Here is a 24,589-nt window from a genome sequence, read left to right on the forward strand (position 1 = left end):
GACTGATATAGCCTGTATCCAGTGATCATTGTGACAGTAATCATAGCCGAGTTGTAGATGTGATGTGCTTGTCTAGTCTATTTTTAAACTGATTCACATTTTGTGCTGAGACCACGTCTTCTTTTTTTTTATTTTTTATTTTATTTATTAGGCACACAAAACAGCTGACATTTACAACATGATATAAAATAGTATACACATAGGTTTTAAGTTAGAATGCCACCCAAAACATGTATGCGCAGCATGAAATAAACACATGTAAGGAACGAAAACTATAACTATTTACAGCTTAGTCTTCTGGGAGTTTGTTCCAAGATCTCACTACTTGATTACTCAAAAAGTGTTTATAAGGGTTACTGTGAGATCTATCACTCTCTAGCTTAAAGATTGCTCCACATGTAAAAAATATGTTCTCTTTTTTTGTCTCTTTCTCTGTTTGTCTAAGTTTTGTGTCGCATTGGTTATACTGTAAGGTTGTGTAAATATGTTTTTTAATAAATAAATAAATTAATATGTGTATACACCTTTTTTAAATCTATATCGTTAAAATTGATATTTACAGGAGAAAAGTAGCCCTGCAATACTTGGAGCTGACTCAAAGAGAGCTTGAATATGTTGCGCTGTCTCGAGACACTACCGAGGCAGACTTAAAACAGAGAAGAGAAATACAGCAGTCAACCGCTAAATACTTCGATCAGGTATAGTACAGGAAGTTAATCTAACCACTGTATGACAACCTCTGTGTCTGTATGCTTGTCTAACAAACACTATTGCTACAAAATTACTGGCTTTTCTGTGGTTTGATAGGTCCACATGTACAGTCAACCAATTGGAACCCTAGGCCACTGTAGAACTATGTCACAGTGACGTTATAAATCAGATTGTAAAAAATCTCTTACTGCTTGTCATTTTGACATGGTTGTAGAGTGACCTAGCCTAGGGTTCCAATTGGTTGACTAATAAGGACGACAAAGCTAAGTGCTCAAGACACAGAAAGCAAGAGAACAAATGAAAAACTTGAAATGAAAAAGCATTTAGTAGTGTTGTACTAATTTTTTTTTCCGCCTGATGGAAAGCGGTCACCGTAACCCATGGACGCTTGCAACTCAAAGATGTCACATGCGCGTTGCCACCCCATTAAAAACTTGTACACTCCCTTTTGCTGTGTTAAGTATAAGTACGCAGCAAAAAGAAGTGTACAAGTTCAAAGGAGGGTTCGGGTTGCCGACAACTCAAAGGACAATAGACGGAACAAATTAGTTCCGTAAGTCCTCCCGTCGTCAGCACCCCGAACCCTCGTTAAGCTCTGGCAGCCTTACTCACCGACAGGAATATAATAAAAAATAAAAATAGCCTTTATTATTGAAGTTTCATTTAACTATATTTTTTTACTCATTTACATCGGCAACTCCAACTCGTCCTTTGACGAAGGCCTCCTCCAAAGTCCGCCACTGGTTCCTGTCTCTTGCCACAGTCATCCACGACAGGAATATAATAATATCTAATACTTAATTCTAAACATGGTAAAATTGTCGTAAGCAAAACCTAACCTCCTACCTTTATTTCCTAGAGTGCCGTCCGCGCAGCAGTCGAAGGCCGAGTGCTGGTGCTCGAAGGCATAGAGAAAGCGGAACGCAATGTGTTGCCAGTGTTAAATAATCTATTAGAAAACAGGGAGATGCACCTAGAAGATGGAAGATTCTTGGTGCCTGCAGCCAGATATGACAAACTGTTGAAGGTAACCTAATCCATAGTTTAGTAATAGCATGGGTGGTTCACTCCGCGATTCTTTCGCCGAGCTACAAGCATTCGCGGCCCATTCAGTGGTGACGACCTTCGCGCGGCGCAATGTAACTCAATGTCGGCTGCTCGCGTGCGGTGCGTTTGCCGGCGACGTCACCGTGGCGAGATCGGAGCTACCCACTATGTTACTTCTGTCAAAAGTAGGATTGCCCAGTGCCCACAATACTTACAACGTCACTAGTTCATGCGCGGATCCAGGGACCCTGAGCCTAAGTTGGCCATACAAATAGACTACGTGACCCCTTCTGGGGCCCCGGGTCTTTACCACGTGCCCCCCCCCCCCTGGGCACGAAGCTGGATCCGCGCTTGCACTAGTTGTTATTGTACTGGGATTAGTTGCCAGGCCCTCATGAGCTGTGGCAAATATGCCGAGATGAGATAGGAAGAAGAAGAACTTAAGTATAAGAAAAAGAAGAAGAAAAGAAGAAAAGGAAGTAGAAGAAGAAGGTTAAATTTATTATTCTCCACTACCTAGGTTGTCTGGAAGAGATCGCTCTGTAGCGATAAGACCGCCTCTTGTTTTACCTCTTAAGTTGTTGTGTATACTTAGGTACTACATTGTTTCCTGTATTGAGGTGTGCAATAAAGAGTATTTGTATTGTATTAGAATAAGTTTTTAAAAATGTATTTGCTCACTGTATGGACTTTGGTCTGAATAAAGTTTTTTTTTTTATTAAGTAGTCACAATAGAGTGTGGATGCTTGCAACTCTAGGTTTCAATTTCATTGTTGCTACAACGTTACCGCTGACGTTAGACTGGCTTTGTACCACAAAAACCCTTTCTTACTTTCTAGGAACACGGGGAAGAAGAACTTTCAAAATGGCGTCTAGTTCGAGTGGATGAGAACTTCCGAGTGATCGCACTAGGCTTGCCGGTGCCTCGGTACAGCGGGCAGCCTCTGGACCCTCCGCTGCGCTCGAGGTTCCAAGCGAGAGACGTCGTCACCATCGGGTTTGGGGTGAGTTCCTTATTCTATTATGTAAATATTATGGGCCATAACAAGCGCGACAGCGGTGAGCGGCGGCCATACATTGGAGCGAGACACAGCGATGGGACTTTTCATTCGCACGTATGTCTGCCGCTCACCGCTGCCGCGCTTAGACCAATGTCGTGGCTGGGCCGTTACTGTCTTCGCAGTGGTAGGGTAGGGTGACTGACGGCATTCACGATTTAAATCTCTTTGAACTTAATAACGTAGGAACTATACGTACTTGTATCTAAATAAATAAATGAAGTGTTAACTGAGCTTCAGACAAATTAGCATGCTTTCTCGCGCGCGAGTCCATATTTGAAATCGCGCTTGATTTGTGAAGTCGCGCGATAACGTAACTCATGCTTACAGGCCAAGAAGACAAAGATATTTTTTCGTATTGTTATAATCACAGTCTAAAATTCTTATAGGTACAGCTACGAGTTTTTTTTTAATTGTATAATTCTGCAGAAAAAATAGTTAGAAGTAATTTTTTAAAGTCGTCTTGAAAAATCCGGTTGATGACTTTCACATTCGCTTCCTCTTTTGTTGTAAAACTGTTGGTGTTAATGCCTCTTTCTTGACCTGAAAACAGTAATCTGATTTTATAAAACTTTTTAACAAAAAATAAAACCGCCTTCAAAAATAAGCGCGTTACAAAACACGGAGAAACTAAAAAGCCAAAAATAATAAACCTTTCAATTCAGATTTCTTATCGTATTGCAATAAGCTAAACATCCAAATTATAAACAAATCAATTATTTTTGTAGTCGGTACCAGACCTATTCGTCGCCTTGCTATTGCCTGTTTGCCCCACCCAACCATACACAGGCTGGTACCGACTCCAAAAATAATTGATTTGTTTATAATTTGGATGTTTAGCTTATTGCAATACGATAAGAAATCTGAATTGAAAGGTTTATTATTTTTGGCTTTTTAGTTTCTCCGTGTTTTGTAACGCGCTTATTTTTGAAGGCGGTTTTATTTTTTGTTAAAAAGTTTATTTATTTGTTGATTTTTAGTGGTTCCTAGTGATATTATATGTATCAGTCCGAATACATGTACAGTAGTGAAAGAATTATCCTTTAACTCCTAACCATTGAGGAGTTGACCTTCCATCATCAGCTCAGCCACATAAAATTATTACCATCAGACGTAAATACTGGTGTACCTTTGAAAAATAGACTAAAAACATTACATGTGCCTATAACATTTGAAGAGTTCCCTCGATTTCTCCAGGATCCCATCATCAGACCCTGACTTGGTGCCAATAGGACCATCTCGGGGTTATACCGGTTCGATCAAAAAAAATAATTTTGAAAATCGGTCCACGATTCTCGGAGATATCGAGTAACATACATACAAAAAAAAAATAAAAAAAAAATTAAAAAAAAAAAACATTCAGTCGAATTGAGAACCTCCTCCTTTTTTGAAGTCGGTTAAAAATAATACGCAACTATGAATTTTTCATAAAAAAATGTGTACTACGTGGCGTTTTCAATTTTTTTTGTATTTAAAAAAATATTAACGACAAAAAATCTGTCTATATAAAGTACCTTTTTGTAGTTGTATGACTTTAAAATTGCATTGCATCTACTTTTTTTTCATAATTATGTAAATCAGTATGAAATGTAATTCCATATTTGTCAGCCGCATTTCGGTGAAGGAAAACATGGCCAGAATTCCAGGCCTAGTTTACTTTCTGGGTTGATCAGATTGTATTAGTTGTCGTAAAAACTAGTACTAATAAGTTTTAATAAACTAGTACCTAGTACTCTTACTAGTATAGTATACTACGTAAAAACGAATTCTGGTTTAGTTGCCAAGCAAACCGTACACTCTCATGAATCGTGGCAAAAAGTAGGATTAACGAAAATAAGATGATAAATTGATAACTTACCGCACAAAACGATGCTATTCTGGGAATATTTGACATCCCCGACTATGGTATCGTTTAATAGCACGCCCAACACAATAGGGTCCAACAGCGACCAATAATTCGCGTACTGTAAGGATATCCTTTCGAATTGGTTTAGAGACGTCATTATTTTTGTTTGTATGGCTCCTAGAACTTCCTCTCGCCATTGCTGAAATAATAGTACATTACGATACAAGTGCGTAAAAAAGGATGTTCGAAACGAGTGGCGATAAATTAAAACACGATCGAAGGGAGTGTTCTAAATCGACACGAGTTACGAATTTCCTTTTCGCACGTGTATCGTACGACGTTTTTCAGTACAGATGAGCCTCCGAAGTTTCGACCTGGCATATAATGAACCACTTCTCGCACTAGTGCGTAAAAAAAACAACATCTCTACTGAAAAACACATTACGACGGTGAAGTGCATGAACTCCCAACTACTTAGGTTTTCGTACTTAGGAGTTCATGGCACTTCGCCATCGATTAAAATATAGCTTACTAGCTTTTGCCCGCAGCTTCGCTCGCGTTAGAAAGAGACAAAAGTAGCCTATGTCACTCTCCATCCCTTCAACTATTTCCACTTAAAAATCACGACAATTCGTCGCTCCGTTTTGCCGTGAAGGACGCTTGCTTGTTTAGCAGACAAATACACCTTCCCATTTATAATATTAGTATGGATTTACTCTCGCCAGACAGCCACAAAACGCTGGGATAGGTTCCCTTGATGTCTTGATGAGGGCTGAATAACTACTAACTAGTGTACCATGACACCGCATATGGAGGTTATAATCATAATAGAACTCGTTACAGAGTTATTCACATAGACATTTTCTATTTATAAAAATGGCCTAATATTTATTTATTTAATTTTAATTTTACTGTAGGTTAAGATATAATTTTGCATGCCATTTGTGGCTAAACACGTATTGCTACTCAAAAATAATAATGTACCACCTGATGTATACCATGTTTATCGCAATAAAATAATTCATTCATTCATTCATTCATTCATTCAATTCATTCATTCATTCATTCATGGAAAATGTATGGAATCGCTTGGCGGATTTCAGGGTTATCTACTCGTAGCATTGCCGAGTGAACAAATGTATACTTAGGTACTGCGACTATTTACAGCGTTAGAGCATTTTCACATTATCCGATCCGATATCGGATGCAGGAAGGATTTCAAAAGCCAAAACCAGAGATGGCGGCTTAAATATATGTGATATCGGTCCTACATCCGATATCGGATCGGATAATGTGAAAACGCACTTGGTCTCATTCCAACAGCGATATGGTCCGATATGGATAACCTGTTCACCTACTTACTAAGATTATTTACGACCGGTCTGGCTCAGTCGGTAGTGACCCTGCCTGCTAAGCCGCGGTCCTGGGTTCGAATCCCGGTAAGGGCATTTATTTGTGTGATGAGCACAGATATTTGTTCCTGAGTCATGGATGTTTTCTATGTATATGTATGTATTTATCTATTTAAGTATGTATATCGTCGCTTAGCACCCATAGTACAAGCTATGCCTAGTTTGGGGCTAAGTTGATCTGTGTAAGGTGTCCCCAATATTTATTTATTTATTTATAATTATTACCGTGTTTTCTTCCTTTTTGATATTTAAAACCCGACTTGGGTGTAAATAAAATGAATAAACATACCTATGTTTAATACACATAACATAGGCATATAATTGCAATGTGGCTATTCGTCAGAGAAGCAGCACTCTACTGTGAAGGAGAGCCACATATTATTCCAAACTTACTCGGGTTATATTTTTAGTTCCAACTTGTGAAAAAGGTAGGATCGTCACTTTATCCGGGGTAGCGTTTTGCATGATCACATGGTATGCTTCCGCGTCTTGTTCTGCGTTGAACTCTGGAGTTGGCTCTGATTCACCTGAAATTATTAAAAACGAATCAAATCTACACCAAGTCAAAATAAAGGGCCAATTTAGACGCGCCTTGGAAAACTGGAGGAAAACGCGTGTGCTGTCTCGGCACAGTATAATAAAAAGTATTATCGTATAATATGGCCACTTCCGCGTCCCGCCGAAAGTGCCGCCCACCCGCTCTCGCTTACCTCACAGTTACCGCTTGTCAAAAACGCGACCAGTCGACCCGTCATATCACATCCATACAAGCATGGTACGCTTTCACCTACCTTATAACTGCGACCCTATGACTGGGCGTAGGGACGCGCCTCTTTTATATATTTGATCGTCATTGTCCTAGGTGTGGTCTCGGTCTAGCTAGGGTCTATTGGGGCCTATAAAATAAGGGGAAGTCTATTGGGCCCATAATAGGATAGTCCTGATTTCATTCAGTGTATCTACTTACTGTAAACGTGTCCTGCCCCCACGTAGAGATGCGAGAGCCGGCTAATCAATTCTGGTTCCAATTGTATCGCCAGAGCTACATTAGTTAGTGAGCCGATAGCAGCTAATGTTATTTCTCCTAAAAAAAAAATATCCGAGGAATATTATAGCTTCTGATAATCCTACTTTGAGAGAAAAAACCAGTTTCATGTTCGTTCAACAAGTTTTTTGGTCAAAATAGCGCCTACGTGCTAAAGAGCAAACAACAAACAAGCAAGTTAGATTTTGTTAAGTGTAACTAGTACATTCTACAAGTTACTCGTCATTTGAATCAACAATATATTTGAATCAACAAGTCGATTTTATAAAAGCAACATGACACATATTGTTTTAACATATGTTAGGCTGATTCAATCAAATATCTTTTAACAAGTTTGACCTTGTTGTTCGAACAAATTCGACTTGTATCATCGATATTATGATTTTCCGTTAAGTTTTGTTACACTACGCTATACTGAATCATAATCTTTTTTCCCTTTACAAACTTGGTTATAAGTTATAACTGTTTTAAGTTACCTGGATGTTTATTAACCAGCTTTATAATCCCCAAAGCTGCATGCTTAGAGTGGGCTTCAATGGGCTCAATGGGCTCGTTTACGTTGTCGCCCAGGCCGTCTACTCCGAACCAGTCTCCCGCCGGCACTGACATCACTAGGGAGGACTTGCTGCCACGATATATTGGGACCTGAGACAATTTCATAAATCTTAGTAAAAAAGTAGGTACGATTTCTTTCGCTCGTACTTGGACAGTAAGATACAGCATAGATAAATTAGAGAATAATCTAGAGTTGTGCTTGCTCGCAGATTGAAAAGATCGTTCCTTTGAAATGAAATGAAATATTTATTTCCAAGTAGGCATATTACAATGCGCTCTACTCAGCTACACCGGCTCTAACCCTACGCCTCAGCCTCGAGAAGATTTCCGTCCCCCCTCAGTTGGAAGGGGTTATCCACTATGGGACCGGCAAGAAAGTCTCTTTAGTACATTTAGTACAGTATTACTACTACTAACTACTTCCTTGTCGTATCCGACAAAAGCGACTCCATCAACCATTATTCTCTGGATAATGGAATGCTCTGATGTTGCTCGCAAATCCAAACTGGGTCTTGAAGATGCGGTCACACGCACAGTGGAGCTGTTCAGACAAGTTGCGGGTCGGGTATACGTGGCTTAGGCGTCTTTCGGATATGGCGCTTAGCATCCAGGTTTTTCAACCGCTGGTGCTCAAATTCAGTATTACACCGAGAGACAAACTGAGTATATGGCGTACAGTAACGAAGTAAACGGAGGATATTATCTGATGGCTCGCTCGTACTAGCCGAGAGCTGATCGACCCTTTTCGTGCGCTCTCGGATCTGCCGACGCGGCGTATTATGCTTCTATGTGGATAAAGTATCCGTCACGCTTTGGAAAGTATGTCAGTGTGAGAGAAGAATCCTCGTGGATAAGTGATAAAATTGAAAGCATAATCTAAATATATAAAAGAAGAAGCTGACTGACTGACTGACTGACTGACTGACATATCAACGCACAGCCGAAACCGCTGGTCCTAGAGATTCCAAATTTGGCACGTGGGTTCCTTATATAGTGCAGAGGAGCACTAAGAAAGGATTTTTCAAAATTCACCTCCTAAGGGGGTGAAATGGGGGTTCAAAGTTTGTATGGGGAAACAAGATTAGTTTGACTGTTCTATTCGAAACTTCACAGGAGGATTCCTAAAGGCATATGACTAAATACGTGTTTCAGGTTTTTTGAAAATTTAACCCCTAAAAGGGTGAAAAGGGGGTGATAAAGTCAAAAAACCAATATGGGTATCGTTTTTATGGTTTATCGGGTCGCTGGTCACGATAAATACAACGCTTTTAAAATCTAACGAGGCGGAAGTGATATACTTTCTCCCCTGTTGTGGTGCAATGGGGTTAAAATATTTAAAAAAAATACAAAAGAACAAACTGACGGACATATCAACGCACAGTCGAAACCGCTGTTTCTAGTGATTTCAAATTTAGCACGTAGGTTCCTTATATAGTGAAGAGGAGCACTAAGAAAGAATTTTTCAAAATTCACCTCCTAAGGGGGTAAAATGGGGGTTCAAAGTTTGTATGGGGAAACAAGATTAGTTTGACTGTTCTATTCGAAACTTCACAGGAGGATTCCTAAAAGCATATGACTAAATACGTGTTTCAGGTTTTTTGAAAATGTAACCCCTAAAAGGGTGAAAAGGGGGTGATAAAGTGAAAAAACCAATATGGGTATCGTTTTTATGGTTTATCGGGTCACTGATCACGATAAATACAACGATTTTAAAATCTAACAAGGCGGAAGTGATATACCTTCTCCCCTGTTGTGGTGCAATGGGGTTTAAATATAAAAAATATATATAAATGAAGAAACTGACTGACATATCAACGCACAGTCGAAACCGCTGGTCCTAGAGATCTATAATTTGGCACGTAGGTTCTTTATATGGAGTAGAGGAGCACTAAGAAAGGATTTTTCAAAATTCATGTCCGAAGGGGGTGATATGGGGGTTCAGAGTTTGTATAGGGAAACAAGATTAGTTTGACCGTTTTATTCGAAACTTTACAGGATTCCTAAATACGTGTTTCAGGTTTTTTGAAAATTTAACCCCTAAAAGGGTGAAAAGGGGTTGATAAAGTCAAAAAACCAATATGGGTATCGTTTTTATGGTTTATCGGGTCGCTGATCTCGATAAATACAACGCTTTTAAAATCTAACGAGGCGGAAGTGAAATACCTTCTCCACTGTTATGGTGCAATGCGGTTTAAATATCAAAATTATCATATGCATTTAGTTTTAAATATTTATTGGACATAAAACTTAAATAACAAATAAATAATATCTAACTCTAAAAAATAATAATAAAAGCAACTTAAAATTAAATTAAAAACTAAACTTAACTAAAATGGATTGGATTTAGTTTTTATGTTTGCTTCTGGTTCAAGAGATTTCGAATTGACACACGTGATTTCCTTAGAGGTGCACTAAGAAAAGATTTTTCAAAGTTGACCTCCTAACATGATCATTTGACAGTGACAGGGGATGGGAGGGGATAGGGATCGGCATCGGGATCGGGATCGGGATCGGGATCGGGATCGGGATCGGGATCGGGATCGGGATCGGGATCGGGATAGGGATAGGGATAGGGATAGGGTTACTTAGTAGTACTTTTTACCCACTGACCATAGATACTGGCTATGTGGGTTGTATGAAGTTTCCCCAGAGTGTATATAGAATACATACCTATTCGTACCCACTACCTACGCCGTGGTCGCTGTGTAACATTTCTACAATATTTGCAAGCATTTCTTTACAAAAATAGTTATATGTGTTATCTAAATAATCGCAGACAAATGTACCTACATAGAAACCTACGGATCCAAATGAAAATCTTAATGTTTGTATACGTTTGAATAATTCTTTTAGTACGCGGGCGAAGCCGCGGGTACAAGCTAGTATATTAATATGCCGGTTGGATCACACGGATCGCTTTGCTGTCATTGTCTCTCTGCTGCTGCCTGCTCCCATTCAGTTGCGCGTGTGTGAGTGGACTAAATGTACTAAAAGAGCAGAATCATTTGGAAATAGTTTGGTCTAGTACAGTGTAGGGAGTCGTGTATTTTGTACTATTAGTACTGTTAGCGACGCGTCGAAATATATGTAAAATAGCATAAGAATTCGATTAAGACTGTATTCGTAATAAAGATTATTTCGTAGGTAGGAAACGGGTAGAACTGCGTTAGTTAAGTTAATTTTGTCAATTCCGATTATTAAGTATGATAATAAGACTCATATGTGATGTATTCGATAGCAGGCAATTCCCATATTCCTTCCTTCCCAAGTCGCGGAAACCGAGTCCAAAGTTCAATCTAAACTCAGACTGTCCATTGGACTACGATTAATAGCCAATAAGCACTAACGTGAGAGGCTTAGAGCGAGAAAACCGAACTCTCCTCTGATTGGCTAAAAATATTTCCTTAAAGTTCCGAAATCATTTTCCTTTCACCCGAAAATTGCCTTAGGATTACTCGAATCTAAGCCAATAACTCGATAACTATAAGACATATGAAGATGTAAATAGTTTTAAAACGTAGCTGGGAACTTACGTAACACGATAACCTACATTTCCATAGTAATATACTGTTATCGATAACAATGGAGCTCAAGGCAAGCTGAGAAACCAGTCTATTGTATGGCCCGGACGGCTAATCACCTCTTCTATTGTGTAAAAACGTAAACAAACGCAGGTGCATTCCACTCGAGGTGAATGACCCTAGTGTCAGGTGCATTGTTACGTAATTTCGAAGCGATAGCCTAATTAGTTTATAAGTAATTAGGATTTGAACGAAAAATGATAGCGTTAAATTCACGTAATCGAGCGCCGTAACGCGTTCGACCAATCACGACGCGCCATCCGTCGCCTATCGGGCGCAATTATTTACCTCTCTATCGCACGGAGCCTCGCGCTCAGCCGAGTCGTGATTGGGCGAATAAATTGAAATGTTTCTTTCCGTGAAGCGTAGGCGCATTCTGAAAAGGGGTATAAAAGGAACGATCGCTCGGTATGGGGCATTCGAATTCGACCGGAACAAGAAGAACCAGCAGCCTCCAAGGAAAACCAGCAGCCAGCAGCCTACTACAAGCAGCCTACAGCCAGCAGCCAGCAGCCTACAGCCAGCAGCTAGCAGCCTACAGCCAGCAGCTAGCAGCCTACAGCCAGCAGCCAGCCACCCTCCACGACGGGTAGCGGCAGCAGCAGAAAACGACAGCATCGCGACGTATCGTCCGTACCGAGCGTTTCGTTAGGATCAAGTTAGGATATTAGCTTAGGAGTATTTTTATAACCGCGTTAAAATTAGAGTCGTTGATTTTTGTAAATATAAACCATTTGATTTGATTCGTTTTTTAGTTAGTTTAATCCAAAATCATAATCGGTACGGTTGATTGCTGAGGACGACATCGAAGCTCAAGGTACAGGCCCGGGACGAAAGAGTGAGTCGCACGAGCTCCAGCACATTCTCTCCACTTCGAGCCGTCGATAGGAAGCTTTGCGGACGCGGTCTGCAACAGTTTCTGGTCCTTCGAGCCGGATCTTCGTGCGGACTACGGGTCTACAGCGACGTACCTGTCATGAGCGACGACAGGATGGTAAGGACAAGGTCCAGGTCCAACCGAGCTGCGTCAGTGACGAGCGAAGAGGAGAGGCAGCAACTACTCGACGAAGGCGCGTCGGCGGCCCGCGAACGAGAGGCCGCACGCGCAAGCGCTGAGAGGGCGATGGGCGCCGACGCGGCGCGCCCTCCTCACCTCCCTCCGGACCCGCTGGCGTAACGGAAGGGCTTAGCGTCGCCGGCGCGCAACCGATGGGCGCGGCGACAGCTAACAGCACGCTCAGGTATGGATTAACCGTAGAGACACCGAGGTCACCGTCCTACGACACGACATTGCTATGGCGAAGGGATTTAGCCAAGCGGTTACGGCGTCGTTCCAGACCCACGCCGATCCCAGCTAGACATCCCAAGGCTGCCGTCATAGACAGAACTACCGAGAAACGAAAGTCGCTGCAGGAAACTACCAAGGAGGTAAATAAACCAATTATTAAAGCTCAGTCCGTCAGATCACATGCGAGCAGTCGCACTGTGATAGAAGCGCAGCTGTCTCAGGCGGAGCTCGAGGCCAGCGAACGGCTAGCGGAGATATCCCGGAGGGAGTTGCAGCTAGAAGCGGACATGGTACGTAAACGGCTAGACGCCAGAAAACTGCAGATCCGCGCTAATGCGGATAGCGCAGACGAGCACGAATCTGCTGGTAGCGTGCGGAATTCGAATCAAGATCGATTAGACGAATGGCTAGAGAACTCGCGAGACGCGACGTCAAAACCCATTTGTAAGAGGTTAACCGACGAACCTCTACCCAAGTACGAGACTCCGAGACGACCTGCGCAGGCGGAGCGGCATATTCGAGGCCTCTCACCGGACCGCCAGGTATATCGGCGATCGATATCGCCGCCGTCGGAGTCGCGTAGGCGATCGATATCGCCACCGGAGCGACGCAGGCGATCGACGACGCCGCCGGCGCGTCGCGAGCGATCGACGTCGCCACAGCTGGACGCGCGTACTCCGCGCACGGCGCACACGCGCGCCACCGAAGGTACTGTAGCAGAGTCCATGCTGCACCTGTTCGAGAGGATGCAGATGGCGGCCCGTCCAGCCCCGAAGGATATATTCGAGCTGCCGCATTTCTACGGAGACGTCAGCGAGTGGAGAAGTTTCTACAATACCTACGCAGAGACATCGAAGCGGTATAAGTTTACTGACTACGAGAACGTGGCGCGGCTCAGGATGGCTTTACGCGGGGACGCAAAGACGTGTGTGTCTCACGTGTTATCGACAGCCACCAGACCCGATATGATCGTGAGAATACTGAAAAAGCAGTTTGGACGCAGCGAGGTATTGTTAGACAAGGCGATTGACGACCTGCGAAAGTTGCCGCAGTTGGGGCCTACCGCGAACGACCTCAACACTTTCGCGATAAAAATAATGAACGTGGTATCTACAGTTATGGATATCGATCGAAGGCACTATGCCGATAACCCCATGCTCATCAGAGAGGTTACGGACAGGTTGTCGCCACATCTTCGAAGCAGATGGTGCGACTACGCGAAGAAACATCGAGACAGCAAGGACCCGGAGATTCTGCAGTTGGCGGATTTCCTCATGGAGGAGAGCGAACAGGAGATGTCCTTCTGTCACGCCCGCGCCGCCCCGAGGCGAGCGCAGGCGCCGTTATCAGTGCCGCACGCGCGCGCAGCCGGCGCTCGCGTGAAAATATCCGCAACGCACAACCCGCCGAGAGCTCCCACAGGACGTCAACACGAGGTGCAGAAAGTGACGTACGCGACACGTCAAGCCACAACATCCCGTTCGACGACGTGCCTGTTCTGCGGTGGCGGTCACCTGACGCCGGACTGCCGCAAGTTAGCCGCCCAATCCGTGGGCGCTAGATGGGAGTGGGCGAAATTAAATCGTATATGCTATCGCTGTATCGACGCGAAGCATATGAAAACACAATGCAAGGCCAAAGCGTGCGGCGTTGCAGGCTGTCCTCACGTACACCATCGACTGCTTCATGCGGACTCGCCGCAGGAAGTGCGTGAGGATACGGCTATGGTGCTAACACAAGAAATCAGGTCAGTACCTACATCGTCAGCAGTGACGTCATCGGCCGAGCCAGCGGACACGACGGAGCCGCGAGCTGCGGACGACGAGAACGACGCCCGCGTGTACGTGTCGTCAACACCGGACTACAGCGTGCTGCTAAAGGTACTACCCGTAACCGTATCAGGTCCAAAGGGAACGGCGCATATCTTCGCTTTCCTTGACGATGGATCCACCTTGTCAATGATCGACCAGGACGTCGCGGACGAGATCGGCGCGGTCGGTCAAGACGAGCCGCTATGCATAAGAGGTATTCAGCGGTTGAAACTTAGCTCAGTGACACAGACGGTCAAGGCTAAAGTAAGCCCCGCTCGTGGCGGCTTGACATACGATATATCCCTAAAAACGGTAGACGGACTAGGGATACGCTCGCAGTCATTAAATAAGAAGCGTCTATTGGAATACGAACATCTGGCGGACTTGGGCGACGAGTGCTACACGGGCATGGGCGTGCCGCAGATGTTAATAGGCGGAGACTTCAGTCATCTTATAAACCCGACGGAGGTGAGGCAGGGCGGCGAGGACGAGCCGTGCGCAGTTAAAACCTCGTTAGGATGGGTTTTCTTCGGGCGAATGCCGAGGTATGTACCAAATAACGAGCAGGTCGTGATGCACTGCCACAGTGACGACAGTGATCTCGTGGAGCAGGTCAAGAAACACTGGGCAGTCGAGGCGCTTGGCATAACGGCAAAGGACAACATTCGACCCGACGACCAGCGAGCGATCGATACATTCGAACGAACAGTAAAAAAGGTAGGACAGAGATACGAAGTCGGCCAACTATGGGCTGCCGACGACATAAAGCTGCCACCGAGTTTCAACATGGCGAAGGCGAGATTACGCAATCTAGAAGCCCGCATGTCGAGAGATCCTGACTTCGCCAACGAGTATCAAGCACAGATACACAAGCTTCTGGAAAAGGGGTACGCAGAGCGCATCATGGAACCACCGCAGTCAGATCGGATGTGGTTTCTGCCCCATTTCAGCGTCTACAATTTAAATAAAGGAAAGTATCGCGCTGTATTCGATTGCGCCGCGAAAAGTCAGGGATGTGCATTGAACGATTTCATCCTCGCGGGACCGGATTTACTACAGAGCCTGCTGGGGATACTACTTCGATTCCGTGAGTGGGAATTCGCCGTCACCGCGGACATACAGGAAATGTTCCTTCAAATACAGCTGCGAAGAGAGGATCGGCATAGTCAGCTCTTCATCTGGAGGGGATCGCGGCGTGACGTGACACCGTGGACGTACCAGCTAAACCGGGTATGTTTCGGTAACATCTCTTCTCCTTTTCTCGCACACTCGGTGCGGAATAGGAATGCGACGGACAACAAGGATCGCTATCCGGACGCGGTCTACGATATCCATAATAATCACTACATGGACGATTATGTGGCATCATATGAGACAGAACGGGAACTCATATCAACAGCGACACAGGTGAGACTAGCACACGCGGAGGCTAGCTTTCGGCTGCGCAGCTACGCTAGCAACAGCGAGTTGTTAATGCGAAACATCGATCCGGAGGAGCGAGCGACGGGACCTTCTCATCTCGGAGAAAAGCAACAGACCGTCCTCGGAATGACGTGGGACCCAGAGACGGATACGCTGGGGTACAACACGAAAATGCTACGAGTGCCAGACGACGTGAAAAGGTACGAGCGATCGCCCACTAAAAGGGAACTTTTGAGTGCCGTAATGTCAGTTTACGACCCATTAGGCCTCATAGCGCAGTATATGATAAGCGCTAAGATCATATTCCAACGTGTGTGGACAAAGGGCACGGACTGGGACGAGCGGCTGCCGGCGGAGGAAGCGGAGGACTTTTTCCGGTGGCTGAGGGCACTGAGCGACGTGTCCGCGCTGCGAATACCCCGACGATACGCCACGCCCACCGGTGCAGTTAGAAGAGAACTGCATATTTTCAGTGATGCATCGACCGAGGCCTACAGCGCGGCGGCCTATTGGCGAGTATCGAACGACGAGGAGGAAACGCAAGTGAGCTTAGCTATAGCGAAAAGCCGAGTTTGCCCGCTAAAGGTAATGACAGTTCCCAGGCTCGAATTAACCGCAGCAGTCGTCGGCGTGCGGCTGGCGGAGACAATTTTACGCGAGCAGCGTTATCCTGTGACAAAGGTGACGTATTGGACAGATTCCATGGTTGTTCTCGGATGGGTTCGCGATGACGCGCGAAACTATCGTCCGTACGTGTCACACCGACTTGCGGAGATCGCCGAGAAAACAGATAGAGACGCGTGGAGGTATGTACCAACCGCTCAGAACCCCGCAGATCGAGCGACGAGATGTCAACCAGCGCAGAGCGTGCGCATCGAGGACGAGTGGTACGAAGGACCGCGCTTTCTCTATGGACCCGAGACATCATGGCCTAGTCACACATCGAATCGAACAGACGACCTGCCTGAGAGGAAGGCGAGGCCGTCAACCGCGACATCACTGGCGATCATCTCAGCGAAGCCAGACCCTTCGAGCGTACTGCCAGACGTGAGACGGTTTAGCAGTTACGACAGACTGTTGAACGCGACAGCGAACGTCTTGCTATTCATCGAGAAAACGAGAACGAAGAATAAAGCCTTGCAGCTACAAGTCAGACATTTGAGAAAGGCAGAACACATGTGGTTGCAATACAGTCAACGACGAAGCTTTCCCGAAGAGCTTCGAGCCTTAAGCCAGAATAGGCTCATCGATCGCAAATCGCGATTATACGACCTGGCACCCGAGCTAGGCGATGACGGCGTGTTACGCATGAAGACGAGGCTGGGCAGCGCTCCAGTATTGTACACCGCGCTACAACCGATAATACTGGATGGCCGCGAGCCGTTCACCCGTCTACTCATCCTGCGAGCTCACCGACGATCAGCGCACATTCACAACGAAGCAGTAATCAACGAACTGCGACAAGAATATTGGATACTACATCTGCGGCCGACCGTGAAGTCTGTAGCTCGAAACTGCGCGCTATGCACACTACGACGAGCAACACCGAGAGCGCAGCCCTTAGGCGATCTCCCGCCCGAGCGACTACAGGCGTATCAACGTCCCTTCACTCACACCGCACAAGACTACATGGGACCGATGTTCGTCACGATCGGACGGCGCAGAGAAAAACGCTGGGTGTGTCTATACACGTGCCTAGTGACGCGCGCTATTCACCTTGAAAGCGTGCACAGTCTTTCAACCGACAGCGCGCTACTATCACTACGAAGATTCGCCGCGAGAAGAGGATGGCCCAGGACGATGTACAGCGATAACGCGACGTGCTTCAGGGCGGCGGCGACGGAACTACGTGAGGCGTACCGGCAATGGCTGCCTGTACTGCAAACTTACGCCACTCAGAACCGAATGGAGTGGAAATTCATCCCACCTGGCAATCCTTCGGCCGGGGGCGCGTGGGAGCGAATGATAAGGACAGTTAAGATAGCGATGTCCTACACTTTCAACGAACGAGCACCGAAACCCGAAGTTTTCGAAACTCTACTCGCCGAGATAGAGAATATCGTCAACCGACGACCACTTACACATGTCAACGTCGATCCAGACTCCGAAGAAAGTTTGACTCCAGCACACTTTCTACTTCTTCATAACGCTAACCTACCGATGATTGGCGTTTACGACGAGAACGAGAAGAAGCAATGGAAGATGGCCCAAGCGCTTGCCGACCACTTTTGGCGGCGCTGGACCAAAGAGTACTTTCCTCTACTGGCACCGAGGAAGTCGTCCCACGACGGAGGGCGGCAACTTCAACCAGGCGATGTGGTCATCGTCGCTGAACCCAATGGTCCACGCAGCGTGTGGCCCCGGGGCGTCGTCGAGACTACCTACCCGGGACCCGATGGACGGGTCCGCTCCGCTGACATCAGAACGAGACACGGGACGCTACGCAGGCCCAGCTGCAGGCTGGCGGTCATCGCGTCGCAACCCATGCACCAGGAGTCTTCGACTGCGGGGACAAAATGTTAGCGACGCGTCGAAATATATGTAAAATAGCATAAGAATTCGATTAAGACTGTATTCGTAATAAAGATTATTTCGTAGGTAGGAAACGGGTAGAACTGCGTTAGTTAAGTTAATTTTGTCAATTCCGATTATTAAGTATGATAATAAGACTCATATGTGATGTATTCGATAGCAGGCAATTCCCATATTCCTTCCTTCCCAAGTCGCGGAAACCGAGTCCAAAGTTCAATCTAAACTCAGACTGTCCATTGGACTACGATTAATAGCCAATAAGCACTAACGTGAGAGGCTTAGAGCGAGAAAACCGAACTCTCCTCTGATTGGCTAAAAATATTTCCTTAAAGTTCCGAAATCATTTTCCTTTCACCCGAAAATTGCCTTAGGATTACTCGAATCTAAGCCAATAACTCGATAACTATAAGACATATGAAGATGTAAATAGTTTTAAAACGTAGCTGGGAACTTACGTAACACGATAACCTACATTTCCATAGTAATATACTGTTATCGATAACAATGGAGCTCAAGGCAAGCTGAGAAACCAGTCTATTGTATGGCCCGGACGGCTAATCACCTCTTCTATTGTGTAAAAACGTAAACAAACGCAGGTGCATTCCACTCGAGGTGAATGACCCTAGTGTCAGGTGCATTGTTACGTAATTTCGAAGCGATAGCCTAATTAGTTTATAAGTAATTAGGATTTGAACGAAAAATGATAGCGTTAAATTCACGTAATCGAGCGCCGTAACGCGTTCGACCAATCACGACGCGCCATCCGTCGCCTATCGGGCGCAATTATTTACCTCTCTATCGCACGGAGCCTCGCGCTCAGCCGAGTCGTGATTGGGCGAATAAATTGAAATGTTTCTTTCCGTGAAGCGTAGGCGCATTCTGAAAAGGGGTATAAAAGGAACGATCGCTCGGTATGGGGCATTCGAATTCGACCGGAACAAGAAGAACCAGCAGCCTCCAAGGAAAACCAGCAGCCAGCAGCCTACTACAAGCAGCCTACAGCCAGCAGCCAGCAGCCTACAGCCAGCAGCTAGCAGCCTACAGCCAGCAGCTAGCAGCCTACAGCCAGCAGCCAGCCACCCTCCACGACGGGTAGCGGCAGCAGCAGAAAACGACAGCATCGCGACGTATCGTCCGTACCGAGCGTTTCGTTAGGATCAAGTTAGGATATTAGCTTAGGAGTATTTTTATAACCGCGTTAAAATTAGAGTCGTTGATTTTTGTAAATATAAACCATTTGATTTGATTCGTTTTTTAGTTAGTTTAATCCAAAATCATAATCGGTACGGTTGATTGCTGAGGACGACATCGAAGCTCAAGGTACAGGCCCGGGACGAAAGAGTGAGTCGCACGAGCTCCAGCACATTCTCTCCACTTCGAGCCGTCGATAGGAAGCTTTGCGGACGCGGTCTGCAACAAGTACATGTACTAATACACAAGCCTAGAATACTCACATCACGCCTCCCAGCTATGTCTAATACTCTTTGGGTGTTCAGGAATGCTTGGCTTTCGTTCACGTTGCCGTGAGTAGTTGTCAGTGCTATGAGCGTTGGGCTGAAATTTAAATTAAAGGATGTAGATATAATTATAAAAAAAAAAATAAAGATCGCTTTAAACCTAATAAACCTATCGACTATCGTTACCTTCTTTAAGCGTAGAAATTATTCATTCCCTCCGTTTTGTTTACATATTATGTTGTTTATGGTGCAGCAATAATAGTGGTATTGTTTTTACTTAATTACTTAATGAGATTTGGTTATTAGGGGGAACAATAGTATTAATCACCACAGATACCTACAACCTATTACCTACAATATATACTACAGATACCTACAATATATTTTTCACAACAACTATTAGTAAAGGCGCTCTTGATTCTACAAAAGCAAATCACAAAATTGCATTTTATCCACAAGAGCAAAGTAATTTTATACATTTTTCAACTTGATGTCCAAAGTTGGTTGGTAGAATTGACTTTTAAATGATGATTTTGGATCATAAATCTGGCATAAATTGATAGAGTGATTAATAAGTTTGAGGATTTACAGTTAATATTTTCGTCATGTTGTTGTGGTAAATAATGTGTTTCACAGGGCGGCAAAGTTTGTTTAACCTTCGTGCCTTGAAAACCTCGCAACGCTCAAGATTACAAATTTCGAACCACTCGCTACGCTCGCGGTTAATAAGGGAATGTTTATATTATTTCGCTTGCTCGGGTATCAATGTTGGTACGTGCGGTTAAAGAACAACTTTGCCCCCTTTGTAAAACAAATAACTATTTCCTGTATGGTGCAAAGTTTCGCTGACGGTGTTGTATAATTCCCTAACAGTCAGTTGCACCACCTGCTTAACTCAAGGTTAGTGGGCTGTCAAATTCCATATAAAATGGTGGGTTAACCTCGGGTTGACCCTCCATTTTCGGTGGTGCCAGTGATCCTAATAATATTACAGACTTACCTACCCATTAAAATATTGTTCATAAAGAAGAGCCATGAATATAGCCATGGCGTCGTCCGCTCCGCCATCGTGGTCTATTATTAGCTTGCTTATTGGACCATTATCTTCGCTGTTATCAGTGCTGAAATAATAGATACTGTACAAAATTAACATAAGCTACTGAAATTTACATCCATACTAATATTATAAATGGGAAAGTGTGTGTGTCTTTTTGTTTGTCCGTCTTTCACGGGAAAACGGAGCGACGAATTAACGTTTTTTAAGTGGAGATAGTTGAAGGGATGGAGAGTGACATAGACTACCTTTTGTCTCTTTCTAACCCCCCACTTCCCTAAAACGAGGGGTGGACATTTGTATGGAGCCTTCCAAGTCAATGCGAGCGAAGCTGCGGGCAAAAGCTAGTATACTATACAGTATATATAAGCTCACTTCTTCAATCCAATTTTTTATTACCTATAGTCGTTGCTACATAGATCATACATAGGTATGTTGTCTTCTCAAATGTAAATAACACCGACATACGAGTATGATCACATTGTTAAGAGTGGCACTGAAACTTGAGTAGTTTCATATGCTCCACCAATCCTTTTTGGGAATACAGGCGTGAGTTTGAGTATGTGTTTGTCTAAATGTATAAAAGAAGAAGCTGACTGCCTGACTGACTGATATATTAACGCACAGTTGAAACCGCCGGTCCTAGACATTCCAAATTTGGCACGTATAGGTTCCTTATAATAAGGTGTAGAGGAGCACTAAGAAAGGATTTTTCAAAGTTCACCACTGGTCCAAAGTTTTTATAGGAAAACAAGATTAGTACGCGGGCGAAGCCTCGGAAAAAAACTAGTTATAAATATACTTTTTAATAGTACATAGGTGCAGTTTGATGCCATTTCTTTATCAGACAAGATTATCATGTTCCAAGATTGTTCATAACTTCATAAGCCTTGGTAACGACATTTATCTCAAGAAATACAAAACAAAATAGAACATTATGCAAGAAAATGATAAGATAGCAAGTATTAAGTGTTTTGTATTATATATATTTAAGGTCCTCGATTCCCAGCTGTCATTTGATAACATAAGTGCTATGTACTCCTTAATTGTCATTTTGTATCAGACTGCGAATTAAAACAATTGTGTAAGATGTAATACATATGACGTGGATGTACTGTAATAAATAAACAAACAAATAAAATAAACAAATAAATGATGCCCATTGCCCTAATAACGACTAACAAACTTGGATACTTGGAACGTATGTTATATGCACAGAACTAGATTTACATAGAAGAAACAAGTTCATCTATTTGTATAGGGGCCGAGCGTGTCAGATTTTGTACTGAAGTTGTTACTTGCCTGTGATTGTAAATATGTCTCAGGCCCTTGTGTGTTCATAATTTTTCTGTTGTTGCAATGAAATATCACGTAACGAGGCCTTTTTAATATTTTTCTTGACTTCAACTTATAAAAATTGACGCCAGAAAGCAGCAAGCTGTGCGATTAAAGACGGACAGCTCAGTGGATTTTACTGAGTTAATGTGAACGACGCAGGAGACGTCATTTAAATAAGTTCAAAATTGTAAATTAATTGATAACTTAGCTTAAGTAATTCTGAAAATAAATGGTTGATCTCTGCTTACATTCATTTAAGAGGCGGGCCTCAGGTCGCCTAGGCGGCCTGAGCCCCGACCTAGAATCTTATAAGATTCAAATTAGAATAAGAAAAATCGATTGCATAAAAATAAATAAAACAAATCAGTGTAGTAGTAATAAAGTTTATTAAAATAAAGACAAGTTCTGAAGGGCTAGGGAGAGCGCATGCGCGCGCAGCCTAGGCGCTAGAGGGGTATGCACGCGGGGGGCGCGATCGGCCGGGATTCGGCTATAAAACCGAGCCCCGATCGCGCTCAGGCGTCAGTTTGTTCGAGCCGCGCCAGAAGAAAGAACCCTCCCGAGCCCTCCGGAACTAGAAGAAAGGAAGCAGTGTGTTATTGCCCGTCCTGCTCTCACCCCTATGACCCGATCAGCTGATCGGCGAAAACAGCTGATCGCCTTTCGATACCTACAGTCCACATATCTACGTACGATCTCATTCGTATCTAGGGCCGAACACTCACATTGTTTGGTCCTTAGCGAAGCCGGATCTCTGAAGCAAGAAGAAAAAGGGCAGGATGGCAATAACTAGAAGCAGAAACGGAGCTCGGGAGGAATCATCTGGCAGCGGCGGCACTAATACGAACACCGATAACACGTCCGCTACCGCTGGGACGTCCGCGACCGCTGGGACGTCCGCGACGGACGGCACTACCGCGACGGACGGCACTACCGCCACGTCCGACACCGACGCCACGGGCACCACGACTGGCACGGGAACCACGGCGGACACAGAAGCAACGACGGAATCAGGAGCAACCACGGAGGGTACAAGCGCGGCCCAAGAAGAGGTCACGCCCGAGGATGCCGCCGTCGCCGCCACGCCCGCCGACACCTCTGGTATCAGAGCCACGCCCGCCGCCAGCACCATAGCCACGATCGTCGAAAAACAGCTGATGCCTCCACCGCTCGGCACGAAGAGGTGCGCTAAGCCCGCTCGGTCACACCGATCCAAGGCCTCCAGCAAGAGGCTCCTCGCGGAGCTAGAGGCCAAGGAGAAGTTAGCCGAGCTGGAGCTCAAGCGCATCGAAGCCCAAGCTACGCTGGCAAAAATCAGAGAAGAAAGAAGAAACCTCTCCTCGTCGGGTGAAGACTCCGAACAAGAAGAGGAAGACCTCGGCCCCCAGAGATTAGCCGATTGGTTCGACCGCCCGATTCAAGACGCGGTCGAACACCACGCCGCGCGCCCCCCTGCGCACCGCGCGCGGCACCACAAGCAGACAATGGATGTGACGTCACTCGCAGCAGCCCTGACCGACGCCCTACAAGCGAACAGATCGAACAGGAAGTACCTGCCAGACCTGCCGTCGTTCAGTGGACAGTGCGCGGAGTGGTTACAGTTCAAAGCCGCTTACAACGAGTCGGCGCCTAGTTTCGCGAACAGTGAAAACGTCGCTCGCATAAGAAAGAGCCTCAAAGGCGCCGCCCTAGAAGCCGTCAGTGCACTCCTCATCAGCCAGCCGCGTCCAGACGATATCATCAAGGCCCTGGAACGCCGCTACGGGAGGCCCGACGCACTACTCCTGAACGAGATGGAGAGAATAAAGGCCTTGCCACGACTAGCCGAGAGCCCGCGCGACCTGTGCACGTTCGCCGGACGTATCGCCAACGCCGTGACAACGATCGAGATATTGAAGAAGCCTCAGTATCTTCACAACCCCGAGTTACTGAGGTCTATAGTGGAAAAGTTAACGCCCATATTAAAAAGTAAGTGGTACGACTACGCCGCGAGTGATGAAGACACGCCGGAACTTAAGAAGATAGCCGACTTCCTCAACAACGAAGCCGACAAGTGCACGCCCTATGCCCCGCCCGAGACCATAGCGGAGCCCAAGGAAGCACGAGCCACGAAAAAGAAGCCCGAGCGTACCTGCGTAGCCGTCGCCGAAGTGAAGAAAACAAAAGAAGAAAAGTTACCCTGTCCAGTGTGTGACCAGTCCGCCCATCAACTGCCGACGTGCCCGCAATTCACTAAGCTGGGCACGAACGAGCGGTGGGAAATAGCGAAGAAACACAATATGTGCTATCGGTGCCTCGTCAGCAAACATCGCCGCTTCGTCTGCCGAGCCAAGCCCTGCGGTCATCAAGGCTGCGCTATGCGTCACCACAAGCTGCTTCACCACGAGAAGGCCCCGACAGACACCGTCGCCGCCTCGAACGAGCCGACGCAG

General features: G+C 45.2%; 2 protein-coding genes across 3 annotated transcripts in view; one reads left to right on the plus strand and one right to left on the minus strand.

Moving 5' to 3' along the window:
• Positions 1–24,589, plus strand: part of LOC125230334 (von Willebrand factor A domain-containing protein 8-like) — a 99,245-nt gene that overhangs the window by 1,689 nt on the left and 72,967 nt on the right. Inside the window, exons 3-5 of the mRNA XM_048135465.1 lie at positions 563–698; positions 1,571–1,738; positions 2,598–2,762. Of these exons, the coding sequence (XP_047991422.1) occupies positions 563–698; positions 1,571–1,738; positions 2,598–2,762 (469 nt within the window). The remainder of the gene's footprint in view (positions 1–562; positions 699–1,570; positions 1,739–2,597; positions 2,763–24,589) is intronic.
• LOC125230647 (inosine-uridine preferring nucleoside hydrolase-like) overlaps positions 3,144–24,589 on the minus strand; it is a 28,264-nt gene continuing 6,818 nt past the window's right edge. Inside the window, exons 2-8 of one of the 2 annotated variants that reach the window (XM_048135875.1) lie at positions 20,770–20,901; positions 19,763–19,862; positions 7,596–7,764; positions 7,042–7,158; positions 6,468–6,601; positions 4,675–4,861; positions 3,144–3,359 (exon numbers count right to left, since the gene is read on the minus strand). In XM_048135875.1, coding sequence (XP_047991832.1) covers positions 3,226–3,359; positions 4,675–4,861; positions 6,468–6,601; positions 7,042–7,158; positions 7,596–7,764; positions 19,763–19,862; positions 20,770–20,901 — 973 coding nt within the window. In that variant the 3' untranslated portion in view covers positions 3,144–3,225. The remainder of the gene's footprint in view (positions 3,360–4,674; positions 4,862–6,467; positions 6,602–7,041; positions 7,159–7,595; positions 7,765–19,762; positions 19,863–20,769; positions 20,902–24,589) is intronic. The other variant, XM_048135876.1, reaches the window with a different exon arrangement.

This window comes from Leguminivora glycinivorella, chromosome 10, assembly GCF_023078275.1.
Source record: "Leguminivora glycinivorella isolate SPB_JAAS2020 chromosome 10, LegGlyc_1.1, whole genome shotgun sequence".
Lineage (NCBI taxonomy): Eukaryota > Metazoa > Arthropoda > Insecta > Lepidoptera > Tortricidae > Leguminivora > Leguminivora glycinivorella.